General features: G+C 47.0%; 1 protein-coding gene across 2 annotated transcripts in view; it reads right to left on the reverse strand.

Moving 5' to 3' along the window:
* The window catches only part of LOC134343838 (unconventional myosin-Vb-like), a 293,220-nt gene extending 283,913 nt beyond the window's left edge, over positions 1 to 9,307 (reverse strand). For both annotated transcript variants that reach the window (XM_063042611.1, XM_063042610.1), the window contains exon 1: positions 9,155 to 9,307. In XM_063042611.1, the coding sequence (XP_062898681.1) occupies positions 9,155 to 9,181 (27 nt within the window). In that variant the 5' untranslated portion in view covers positions 9,182 to 9,307. The remainder of the gene's footprint in view (positions 1 to 9,154) is intronic.
* Positions 9,308 to 13,464: the final 4,157 nt, after the last annotated feature.

A 13,464-nucleotide genomic window follows, 5' to 3' on the forward strand; every position in this document is an offset into this window, starting at 1 on the left:
GTTGTTCATTCTTTGGGGGCACTCCTCTGTTTTCGTGGATGTTTGCAAAGAAAAAGCATTTCAGGATGTATAGTGTATACATTTCTCTGATATTAAATTGCACCCTTGAACCTTCTACAGAGGTGATAATTTCACTCACCTCAGCAATGAACTGGTTCCACAACCTACGGACTCACTTTCAAGAACTCTACATCTCATGTTCCAGATATTATTTATGGCTTCTTTATCTATTATTATCTTGCTTTTCTTTTTGTATTTGCACAATTCGTTGTCTTTCTTGTGTGTAGTTTTTTTTTCATTGATTCTATTTTGTTTTTTGTTAGTGTTTATTTTGAGTGGCCACAAATAATTGCACAAAATGTTGGGGGAGCTCAGCAGGTCAGGCAGCATTACAGTCGCCATTTCGGGCCGAGACCCTTCATCAGGACTGGAAAGGAAGGGGGCAGACGCCTGAATAAAGAGGGAAGGGGGACGGGGACGGGGAGGAGTACAAGCTGGTAGGTGAGACCAGGTAAAGGGGGAAAGGAGGGTGGCTGGGGGAGGACAGACGATGTGAGAAACTGGGAGGTGAAGAGGTATAGTGCTGAAGGAGGAATCTGGACCATGGGAGAAAGGAGGAAGGGTATCTGAGGGAGGTGGTGAGCAGGTCATTGGGGGGGGGGAAGAGGGGAAGAGAAGCAGCCTCACCACCTTTCTTCTCCAGTCCTGAAGGGTCTTGGCTCAAAATATCGACTGTTTATACTTCTCCGTGGATGCTGCCTAACCTGCTGAGTTCCTGCGTCATTTTGAGCATGCTGTTCAGGATTTCCAACACGTGCAGATTCTCTTGTGACTCAGCTAATGAAGCACCTTTTGTTGAAGGCAGTCAACTCTCAGCTGATTCAATACCTTGTCAGAGGTCATCTGACCGAGTACATTGCATGGTAAAGATATACTATATTTCTTAAACACAAGAGATTCTGCAGATGCTAGATATCCAAAGCATCACACACAGAATGCTGGAGGAACTCGGCAGGCCAGGCAGCATCTACGGAAATGAACGAACAGTCGACATTTCAGGCTGAGACCCTTCATCAGGACTGGAAAGGAAGGGGGGTGCAGTCAGAATAAGGTGGGTGGGGAGGGCAATGGATATGAATTTGCAGTGTTGCTTCTCCAAATGAGAGTGCTCTCGTCATGGCAGTAGAGATTGTGTTGGGCCAACACCTCATATTCTGACTAGGTAGCCTCAAACCTGAACATCAATTTCTCCAACTTCCCCTCCCCCTTCTCTCTTTTTCCATTCCCCATTCTGGTTCCCCTCTCATCCCTCCTCTTCTCCTTGTCTGCCCATCACCTTCCTCTGATGCCCTTTCTCCCATGGTCCACTCTCCTCTCCTATCAGATTCCTTCATCTCCTGCCCTTTACCTTTTCCACCCAGCACCTCCCAATTTCTTTCTTCATCCCCCTCCCCACCCATCTGGTCTCACCTATCACCTGCCAGCTCATCCTCCTTCCCATCCCCCACCTTCCTATTCTGGCATCTTCCCCCTTCCCTTCCAGTCCTGATGAAGGGTCTCAGCCCAAAACATCAACTGTTGTCTGATGCTACCTGAACTGCTGGGTTCCTCCAGCATTTTGTGTGTGTTGTTATATATCTTTGCTCATATAAAAAGCAGAACTAAAGAGAGCAACTAGAGGTCATGGGTTAAGGCTGAATGGTGAACTGTTTAAGGGGAACATGAGAAAAAACTTCTTCTCTCAAGGGGTGGTGAGAGTGTGGAACAAGCTGCCAGCACAAGTGGTGGATCTGAGTTTGATTTAGTCATAGTCATACTTTATTGATCCCGGGGGAAATTGGTTTTCGTTACAGTTGCACCATAAATAATAAATAGTAATAAAACCATAAATAGTTAAATAGTAATATGTAAATTATGCCAGGAAATAAGTCCAGGACCAGCCTATTGGCTCAGGGTGTCTGACCCTCCAAGGGAGGAGTTGTAAAGTTTGATGGCCACAGGCAGGAATGACTTCCTATGACGCTCTGTGTTGCATCTCGGTGGAATGAGTCTCTGGCTGAATGTACTCCTGTGCCCACCCAGTACATTATGTAGTGGATGGGAGACATTGTCCAAGATGGCATGCAACTTAGACAGCATCCTCTTTTCAGACACCACCATCAGAGAGTCCAGTTCCGTCCCCACAACATCACTGGCCTTACGAATGAGTTTGTTGATTCTGTTGGTGTCTGCTACCCTTCAACATTTAAGAAAAATTTGGATCGGTGCAGTATATGGATGGAAGGGAGGGGCATGCAGGGCTCTGGTCCGGGTGAAGATTGACACAAAGGACCTATTTCTCTGCCTTCATATTTGATGACTATATATACTAACATTATATCAGAGATTGACAATAGAAAGGTCAGGGATACTTCCAGTGACATACGCATGTGACTTTTCAGGTGCACCTGTATTTCTTTTCAAGAATCCTCCCCTCCCAAGTACAAATGCCAAAGTTCAAAGTAAATTTATCAAATATACATGTCACAATATACTATCCTGAGCATGAGGAATTCTGCAGATGCTGGAAATTCAAGCAACACACATCAAAGTTGCTGGTGAACGCAGCAGGCCAGGCAGCATCTCTAGGAAGAGGTACGGTCGACGTTTCGGGCCGAGACCCTTCGTCAGGACTAAGTGAAAGAAGAGATAGTAAGAGATTTGAAAGTGGGAGGGGGAGGGGGAGATAATCGATCAGAGTCACAGGGAAGTTGCAGGAGGCGAGTAGCTGGGTGACCGTCAGGAGAAATGGAAATGTGAATAGGCAGTTAGAGCAGAGCGCGCCAGGCTCAGTAATAAGTACTGTATACCATTTTGGATACTGTTGTGGGGGATGACCTCCTGGAGAATGCCACGCCGACCGGGTTACTGGCACTGAGCATGGGTCCATGGTGCAGAAGGGAAACAGAGAGAAGAGGGGAGAGATAGTGATAAGAGACTCAGTAGTTAGAGGAGCAGACAAGAGATGTTGTGGACGGATGGTATGTTGCCTCCCTGATGCCAGGGTCAGGGACATCTCAGATAGCATCCACAGCATTTTAGAGGAGAAGGAAGAGCAGCCAGATAATCTTGTTGCACCTTTACAGATTGTCAGGTATGATGCTGTGACCATCACTGAATCGTGGCTGAAGGATGGTTGTAGTTGGGAGCTGAATGTCCAATGTTGAACTTTGTACTGAAGGGATAGGAAGGCAAGCAAAGTGGGTGGGCATGGCTCTACTGGAGAAGAATGGCATCAAATCAGTAGAACGATGTGACATACAATTGGAAGATGCTGAATCGTTGTGGGTTGAGTTAAGAAACTACGAGGGTAAAAGGACCCTGATGGAAATTATACACAGGCCTCCCAACAGAAGCTGGGATGTGGGCCACAGATTACAACGGAAAATAGAAAAGGCATGTCAAAAGGGCAATGTTATGATAGTCATGGAAGATTTGGAAAAATCAGGTTGGTAATGGATCTCAAGAGAGTGAGTTTGTTGAATGCCTACGAGATGGCTTTTTAGAGCAGTTCGTCACTGAGCCTATTAGGGGATCAGCTATACTGGATTGGGTGTTAAGTAATGAACCAGAGCTGATTCGGGAGCTTAAGGTAAAATAACTTTTAGGAGGCAGTGATCACAATATGATTGAGTTCAACTTGAAATTTGATAGGGAGAAAGTAAAATCTGACATAGCAGTATTTCAGTGAAGAAAAAGGAAAGTACAGTGGTGTGAAAGTGAAGTTGATCAAAATAAATTGGAAGGAAATGCTGGCAGGGATGACAGCAGAGCAAAAATGGTATGAGTTTCTGGAAAAAATGAGGAATCAGCAGAATAGATTTATTCCAAAAATAAAGAAATACTCAAATGGCAAAATAGTACAACCGTGGCTGACAAAGGAAGTCAAAGCTAATGTAAAAACTAAAGACAGGGCATACAACAAAGTAAAAATTAGTGGGAAGATAGAGAATTGGGAAGTTTTTAAAAACCTACAGAGAGCAACTAAAAGAATCATTAGGAAGGAAAAGATAAATATGAAAGCAAGCTATCAAAGTGGATAGTAAAAGCTTTTTCAAGTATGTAAAAAAAAGAGATGAGAGTAGATATAAGACCGCTAGAAAATAAGGCAGGAGAAATAATAATGGGGGACAAGGAGACGACAGATGAACCAAGTTAGTACTTTGCATCAGACTTCTAGTGGAATTCACTAGGTGTGCCAGATGTTGAAGGGTGTGAGGGAAGAGATGAGTGCAGTTACTATTACAAGGGAGAAGGTGCTCAAAAAGCTGAAAGACCTAAAGGTACACAAGTCACCCAGACCTGATGAACCGCACCCTAGGGTTCTGAAAGAGGTAGCAGTAGAGATTGTGGAGGCATTAGTAATGATCTTCCAAAAAAAATCAATGGACTCTGAAATGATGTCAGAGGACTGGAAAGTTGCAAATGTCACTCCATTCTTTTAAGAAAGGAGCAAGGCAGCAGAAAGAAAATTATAGACTGACTTCAGTAGTTGGGAAGATGTTGGAGTCAACTGTTAAGGATGAAGTTATGGAGTGATTGGTGAGGCAGGATAAGATAGGACAAAGTCAGCATGGTTTCCTTCAGGAAAATCTTGCCTGACAAACCTGTTGGAATTTTTTTAAGGAGATTACAAGTAGGATAGATAATAGAGATGCAGTGGATGTTGTATATTTGGACTTTCAGAAGGCCTTTGACAAGGTGCCACACATGAGGCTGCTTACCAAGTTAAGAGCCAATGGTATTACAGGAAAGTTACTGGCATGGTTAGGGCACTGGCTGATTGGCAGGAGGCTGTGCATGGGAGTAAAAAGATCCTTTTCTGGTTGGCTACCAGTGACTAACGGTGTTCCACAGCGATCAGTGTAGGGACCGCTTCTTTTTATGCTGTCTATCAATGATTTAGATGATGGAATAGGTGGCTTTGTTGCCACGTTTGCAGATGATACGAAGATTGATGGAGGGGCAGGTAGTGTTGAGGAAACAGGTAGGCTGCAGAAAGACTTAGATTAGAAGAATGGGCAAGAAAGTGGCAAATGAAATACAATGTTGGAAAATGCATGGTCATGCACTTTTGTAGAAGAAATAAATGTGCAGACTATTTTCAAAATGGAGAGAAAATCCAGAAATCTGAGAGTGCTGTGCAGAACACCTTAAAGGTTAACTTGCAGGCTGAGTCGGTGGTGAAGAAGGCAAATGCAATGGTGCATTCATTTCGAGAGGTTTAGAATGCAAGAGCAGGGATGTGATACTGAGGCTTTATGAGGCACTGGTGAGGCCTCTCCTTGAGTATTGTGAACAGTTTTGGGTCATCAAAAAAAGGTTGTGCTGGCATTGGAGATGTTTCAGAGGAGGTTCACAAGGATGATTCCGCAAATGAAAGGGTTATCATACGAGGAACGCCTGTACTCAATGGAATTTAGAAGGATGAGGAGAGAATCTCATTGAAACCTTTTGAGTGTTCAAAGGCCTAGACAGAGTAGATCTGGAAAGGTTGTTTCCCATGGTGGGAGAGTCTAGGACAAGAGAACACAGCCTCAGGATAGAGAGGCATCCATTTAATACAGAGATGCAGAGAAATTTATTTGGCCAGAGGGTGGTGAATTTGTGGAATTTGTTACCACATGCAGCTGTGGAGGCCAGGTCTTTGGGTGTATTTAAGGCAGAGATTGATAGCTTCTTGATTGGACACAGCATCAAAGGTTACGGGGAGAAGGCCGGGGAGTAGGGCTGAGGAGGGGAAAAAAAGGATCAGCCACAATTGAGTGGCAGAGCAGACTCGAAGGGCCAAATGGCCTAATTCTGCTCTTATCTCTTACAGTCTAATTATGAACACAAGTTGAAGAGTCCCATTAAGGTGAGTGAGTCCAAGATGGTGCTGGTGATACACAGCAATGTTTTTCAGGCAATTCTCAAAACCTCCACACATACTTCTTCTGAACTAACTTTCAACTTAGTCCAAGATCAATCTAACCTCTCCCTCCTATCTAGTCCTCGAACTGTCTGACACCCATGTGCCTATCTAACCATCTCTTAAATATCCTTAATGTATCTGCCTCTACCACCACCCCATTGGTGAAATATCAATGCCCCTGAATGGAAAAGCCTATAAAAAGTAGTGGGTACAATCCACTCCATCACGGGTAAAGCCTTCCCCACCATTAAGCACATCTACCATGGTGGTCATGTTCTCTTCACACCGCTGCCATCAGAGAGAAGGTACAGGAGCCTCAGGTCCCACACCACCAGGTTCACGAACAGTTATCACCCCTTGACCATCCGGCTCCTGAACCAGTGTGGAGAACTTCACTCACAACTCTGAACTGATTCCACAACCGACAGACTCACTTTCAAGGACTCTACAACTCATGTTCTCAGTATTTTTTTTAAATTCCACAATTCTTTTGCACATTGGTTGTTTGTCCATCTGTGTTTATATAGAGTTTTCATAAATTCTATTGCAGTTCTTTAATTTCTGGTAAATACCAGCAAGAAAATGAATCTCAAGGTGACGTTCATGCTTTGATAATAAATTTACTTTGACTTTGACTAGAAAGGAAAATTACTTCATTGAACTGGCTAAATCACTTAGGTCAATTAGTTTGCATCCCAAAACACAGAAGAAACAAAGAACAGTTCAGGCCATTCAGCCCACAATGTTGTGCTGACCTTTTAACCTACCCCATGATCAACCTAACCCTTTCTTCCCACATTGCCCTCCATGTGTCTATCTCAGAGTCTCTATAATGTCCCTAATCTATCTGCATCTACCACCACTCCTGGCAGAGCGTTCCATACTCCTACCACTCTGTAAAATACTTACCTCTGACATCCCCCCCTATACTTTCCTCCAATCACCTTTAAATGATGCCCCCTTGTATTAGTAATTTCCACCCTGGGAAAAAGTCTCTGACTGTCCACTCGACCTATGCCTCTTCTCATCTTCTACACCTCCTCTATCATGTCACCTCTCACCCACAATGCCATGCTTACCTATATAACCCACTCTAAGCTCAATTTAATTATGCCCTCCCACATACCCCTCCATTTTTCTATCACCCACGTGTCTATCTAAGTGTCCCTAATGTACCTGCCTTTATCACCCGCCCCCCACCCAGGGCGTTCAATGCACTCGTCACTCCCAGTATTAAAAAAAACACTACCCCTGGCATCCTCCCTATCCTATCCTCTCCTCCAGTCACCTTAAAATAATGACTCCAAAGTTTGGATCTTGTGATGGGCTGAATTTCCAACACCTGAAGATTGTTTTGCGTCTACGGCATAACGTGTGCAGTTTATTTAACAGCGCACAAGGCGAGTCTGCCGGTTACAACAACTACAGAACATTACAGTCACTGGCAGCAAGACAGGCGTTTAATTAACGTGCATTCTCCAGGTAGAGACTACGTTTCCCAGTCACGCAGTGACGGGGAAAGTTTCTGCTTTGGCGAATTGCACCATCATCGCTTTCCAGCGCTAAATGAAAGTTTAGTTCAGTAAACAACCGCGTTCCTTAAACCGTCATTCAGTGTTTTCTATCTTGAATGAGAGGCAACGGCTGATAAATATCAACCCACGTAAACGCTGTCAGCATATGAACACCAACAATTCCAATCCCCTTCCAGGTGCGTCTGCAGAGGGGCGGGGGTAACATCGCACCGTCCCCATTTAATGCTGCCCGGGGGGGGGGGGGGAAGAGAGAGAGGAGAGAACAGGTGTCGCCTGTCGTGTGGCGAAACAGGTGAAAGAGGGTGGGGAGAGTTGAGGTGCGAGAACAGATGAAACGTCAGTGTAAAAGATCAGTTAAACTGGATAGGGCCGGGAGAGGGGGCAGCGGAAACAGGTGATGGGGGAAGGAGGAGAACAGGTGTCCCGGGTCGGGGAAGGTGGGGGTGGGGCAACAGGCGACCAGGGTCGGAGACGAGGGGAGGGGGTAGGAACCCGGGTCGCGGAGAGCGGGGGGGCGGGGTAACAGGTGTCCCGGGTCGGTTAGGTAGGTAGGTAGGTAGGTAGGTAGGTGGGTGGGACGGAGAACGGGTGTCCCGGGACAGTAGGGTGGTGACAGGGGTCCCAGGGCGGGGGGGAGGGTGAGGGAGACAGAGATCCCGGGTCGGTAGGGTAGGGTGGGGTAGGGTGAACAGGGGTCCCGGGTTGGTAAGGCGGGGGGGGGGAGAACGGGTGTCCCGGGTTGGTAAGGGGGGGGGGGGGAGAACGGGTGTCCCGGGTTGGTAAGGCGGGGGGGGGGGAGAACGGGTGTCCCGGGTTGGTAAGGCGGGGGGGGGGAGAACGGGTGTCCCGGGTTGGTAAGGCGGGGGGGGGGGAGAACGGGTGTCCCGGGTTGGTAAGGCGGGGGGGGGGAGAACGGGTGTCCCGGGTTGGTAAGGCGGGGGGGGGGGAGAACGGGTGTCCCGGGTTGGTAAGGCGGGGGGGGGGAGAACGGGTGTCCCGGGTTGGTAAGGGGGGGGAGGGAGAACGGGTGTCCCGGGTTGGTAAGGGGGGGGGAGGGAGAACGGGTGTCCCGGGTGGGTAAGGGGGGGGGAGGGAGAACGGGTGTCCCGGGTTGGTAAGGGGGGGGGAGGGAGAACAGGTGTCCCAGGTCGGTAGGGTGGGGAGGGGGGAACAGGTGTCCCAGGTCGGTAGGGTGGGGAGGGGGGAACAGGTGTCCCAGGTCGGTAGGGTGGGGGGGAACAGGTGTCCCAGGTCGGTAGGGTGGGGAGGGGGAACAGGTGTCCCAGGTCGGTAGGGTGGGGAGGGGGGAACAGGTGTCCCAGGTCGGTAGGGTGGGGAGGGGGGAACAGGTGTCCCAGGTCGGTAGGGTGGGGAGGGGGGAACAGGTGTCCCGGGTCGGTAGGGTGGGGGGGAGAACAGGTGTCCCGGGTCGGTAGGGTGGGGGGGGGGAACAGGTGTCCCGGGTCGGTAGGGTGGGGGGGGAACAGGTGTCCCAGGGTGGGAGGGGGGGTGGGGAACAGGTGTCCCGGGTCGGTACGGTGGGGGGGGGGTGGGGACAGGTGACGAGAAGCTGGCGGGTCTCCCGGAGATGCAGCCACACGGGAAATGGTTACAACTGGAGGGGCAGAGGCGCGGCGACACCAGACTCACTCAGTCACTCACTCACCTTGCTGTAAAGTTCCGAGACCGACATGTCGCCGATGTCCGGCCACCTGGAGACGCCGCTCCGCTGGGGCCGCCTACACTGCGCGTCGGGAGGGCGGCAGCTTCCCGGTCGCCATGTTCAACGCTGCTCTCCCTCTCTCCCTCCTTCCCTCCGCCTCCTCCCTGTCTCCGCCTCCCAGCGACCTCTCCCCAGGTGCCGAGTTCTCCGCCCAGTACCGGGCGCCTCCCGCAGCCTGACCGGAGGGACGGAGCCGTGTCGGCCGGAGGGGAAACAGTAGGTGCGCTTTCCTCCAGAGAAGTCAGGTGGAGGAAAAGGAAAAAAATAAAGGTGACCTGGGCACAGGCGGGCAGAGCTTCCCCGCGGAAATCGGGCAGCGGCGGTGAGACATCTACCGGCCACTTCCGCTTTCTCAGGCTGCCCAACCGGTGCGACTCCCCCTGCCGAGGGACCGGGACCGGGACGGTGACAGTGCGGGTCCGCCCGTCCGCCGGGGGACCCGGGAGGGGACGGTGACAGTGCGCCGCCGGGGGACCGGGACGGTGACAGTGACAGTGCGGGTCCGCCCGTCCGCCGGGGGACCGGGGAGGGCGGTAACTGTTCGGGTTTCTCCCGACCCTCTCTCTCGGGACGAGAACTCTGAATCAGGTTTGTTGTCGCTATCTTAACGTGAAATGTGTTGTTTTGCGGCAGCGGCACGGTGCAAAGATGTAAAGTTATTACAAATTTTAAAATAAATGAAACTAGTGCAAAAACCGGTTTTATTATAGTCATGGAACACTATATGACGGAAACAGGCCCTTCGGACCGTCTAGTATGTGCCGAACCATTAACCTGTCTAGTCCCAATGACCTGCACCGGACCACAGCCTTCCATATCCCTCCCAACCATGCACCTCCCAAATGCTGCGATTAAACGCGCTGAAAGTTATTCAACACTCTCACCACCTTCTGAGTGAAGAAGTTTCCCTCGTGTTCCCCTTCAACATTTCACCTATGACCTCTGGTTCTAGCCTCAGTGGAAAAATCCTGCTTGCAGATACCCAATCTATAATCTTAATTTTATATACCTCTATCAAATCTCCATGGCGTAAAAAAGGATTGGGTACTTCCGTTCTAGTGAATAAAACCCTATAACTCTGTATCTGGGTTCCCAAGTACCAACGCAGAATTGACCCTTCGAGCTCCGCTGTCATTCGACTTAACCGTAGGAACTGGAGAAAATCTGCAAATCCAAGAGAGAGAGACACACACACACACACACACACACACACACACACACACACACACACACACACACACACACACACACACCCCAGCAATCGCACAAACCACTATGCTACCGTGCCACTTAAGTTATCTTGTATTTATGATGTGAAATGTGTGTTTTTCGCAGAAGCATGGTCCACAGATATAAACTTGGAACAAATTACAAGATAAATAAGCGGTGCAAAACAGAATTATAATCAGGTTTATTATCACGGACTTAAGATGTGAAATTTGTTTAGTGGCAAGTGTACAGTGTAAAGAGAAAAAGGGACTGTACTATAATTTTTACAAAAAAGGAATCAGAATTAGTTTTAGAATCAGTAGCATTGTTTTCCGATACTCTACAGTGCAAAGACATAAAGTTGCTACAAATTACAAAATAAATATATAGTGCAAAAATTCACATCCATGTTTGTTATCATTCTTAGTGGATGTGAAATTTGTATTGCCTCAGTGGTAGAGAGCAAAGACATAAAATTACTATAAATTACAAAACAAATAAATAACACCAAAATGAAACAGAATCAGGTTTATTATCAGTCCAATAAGATGTAACATTTGTTGTTTTACAGCAGCATTATAGTGCAAAGACATAAAATATACAAATCACAAAAATTAATTTTCAGACATCCGAGAATCCTTTAATTAGATTGAGCAAATCCCAAAATGGGGCCACATGGTGAGGAAGTTTTCCTCAACTCTCAGCTCTTCCATGAATTCACTAGACTTTTTGCCTACCCCTCCAGTAGGTCTTTTCCACTTACTCTCTCATAGAGACCGATAACTTTACAAGTCTTGAATACGAATCAGGTGTATGATCACTGTCTTATATGGCAAGAAATCTATTTTTTTTTACATCAGCAGCACAATGCAAAGACTATAAATTACAAACCAAATGCACAGTTTTAAAAAAGGAAACAGTGAGGTAGTGTTCATGGACCGTTCAGAAATCTGATGGTGGAGGGGGAGAAGCTGTTCCTGAATCTTGAACCAGATGGGATAACTTCACTCAACCCAACACTGATCTGTTCCCTCAACCTGCCTTGCTTTCAAAGACTCTTCATCTCATGTTCTCTATATTTATTGCTTATTAACTTATTCTTCCTTTCTTTTAGTAATTGCCTGTTGGGTGCAGTCTTTCATTGACTCTATTGTGTTTCTGCTATTTACTGTGAATGTATGCAGGAAGGGTAAGACAAAGGAACACATATCAATCCTCATAGAGGGATCAGAAGTGGAGAGAGTGAGCAGTTTCAAGTTCTTGGGTGTCAAGATCTCTGAGGACCTAACCTGGTCCCAACATATTGATGCAGCTATAAAGAAGGCAAGACAGCAACTGTACTTCATTAGGAGTTTGAAGAGGTTTGGTATGTCAACATATACACTCAAAAACTTCTATAGTTGTACTGTGGGGAGCATTCTGACAGGCTGCATCACTGTCTGGTATGGGGGAGGGGCACAGGACGGAAAGAAGCTGCAGAGGACCATAAATCTAGTCAGCTCCATCTTGGGCACTATCCTACAAAGTACCCAGGACATCTTCAGGGAGCGGTGTCTCAGAAAGGCAGCATCCATCATTAAGGACCTCCAGCACCCAGGGCATGCCCTTTTCTCACTGTTACCATCAGTTAGGAGGTACAGAAGCCTGAAGGCACACACTCAGTGATTCAGGAACAGCTTCTTCCCCTCTGCCATCCAATTCCTAAATGGACATTGAACCTGTGAACACTACCTCACTTTTTCAATGTATATTTCTGTTTTTGCATGATTTTTATCTCCAATATACATATACTGTAACTGACTTATTTATTTATTCTTTATTACATTGAACTGCTGCTGCTAAGTTAACAAATTTCATGACACATGCCGGTGATAATTAATCACATTCTGATTCTGAAAATGAATCTCAGGGTTGTATATGGTGACATATATGTACTATGATAATCAATTTACTTTGAAGTTTTGAACTTTGAGTGTCTGTAGTTAGGCTCTTGTTCCTCCTCCCGGTGACAGTAATGAAAACAGGGCATGCTTCTGATGGGGAAGGTCTTAGGTAGCACTTTTTGAAGAGAATTGTGCCTGTGATGGAGCTAGTTGAGACCGCAACCCTCTGCAGCCTCTTGCAATCCTGTGCATTGGTGCCTCCATACCCTCAGGGGATGCAACCAGTCAGAATGCACATCTATAGAATTTTGTGATATACCAAAACTCCTAAAGAAGTATCGCTTCTGATTTGCCTTCTTCGTAGTTGCACCAATACGCTGGCTGCAGGAGAGGTCTTTCAAGACGTTGACATCCAGGAACTTAAAGCTGCTCACCCTTTCCACTACTGGCCCCTTGATGAGGACTTGTGTGTGTCCAGTGACTCTCCCTTCCTGAAGTCCACAATCAATTCCTACGCCCTACTGACATTGAATGTCCCCACTCAACTAGCCCATCTATCTCACCCCTGTAACCTCAACCCTCCCTCTAGCTCCCAAGACCACTTAGGTTTGTCAGTGTCCTCCAGTTACAACCCTGAGGATCCTATTTCTTAATTATCATAAGGCCAAAGACCATTATTGCTGAAAGTAACCGGTGAGGAACTCAGGTAGAGTTTGGGACAACAAAATAATGTTCCTTTCTGTCACAGGGTGTGCGAGCAATGACTGTGGAGGAATGACAGAACTCGGAACGTAGAGACAGCGACAAGAATTTGTTCATTATAATTCCAAAGTTATTATTATGTATTGAAATGTACTGCTGCTTCATAACGACAAATTTCACATCATATGCCGGTGGTATTAAACCTGATTCTGATAATATTGGTGGCTCAATCGAGCGACACGGCAAAAAATAACATTATTCTTGAACCTTGCGAATAGTACTAATCAGGCATCCACTGAAATAAACCATGTAACACAGAGTCCCCGAGCCAATCAAAATAAACTTAACAAATTAAACCGAAGGCACCAGGAGACCGCATTACGAAGAGCAAGTTACTCAAGAAAAAGACAAGGAACTCTAAGTGATTAAGGAAGCTCGTTAAACAACGATAAACCAATT

Source organism: Mobula hypostoma, chromosome 3, assembly GCF_963921235.1.
Source record: "Mobula hypostoma chromosome 3, sMobHyp1.1, whole genome shotgun sequence".
NCBI classification, from domain to species: Eukaryota; Metazoa; Chordata; class Chondrichthyes; order Myliobatiformes; family Myliobatidae; genus Mobula; species Mobula hypostoma.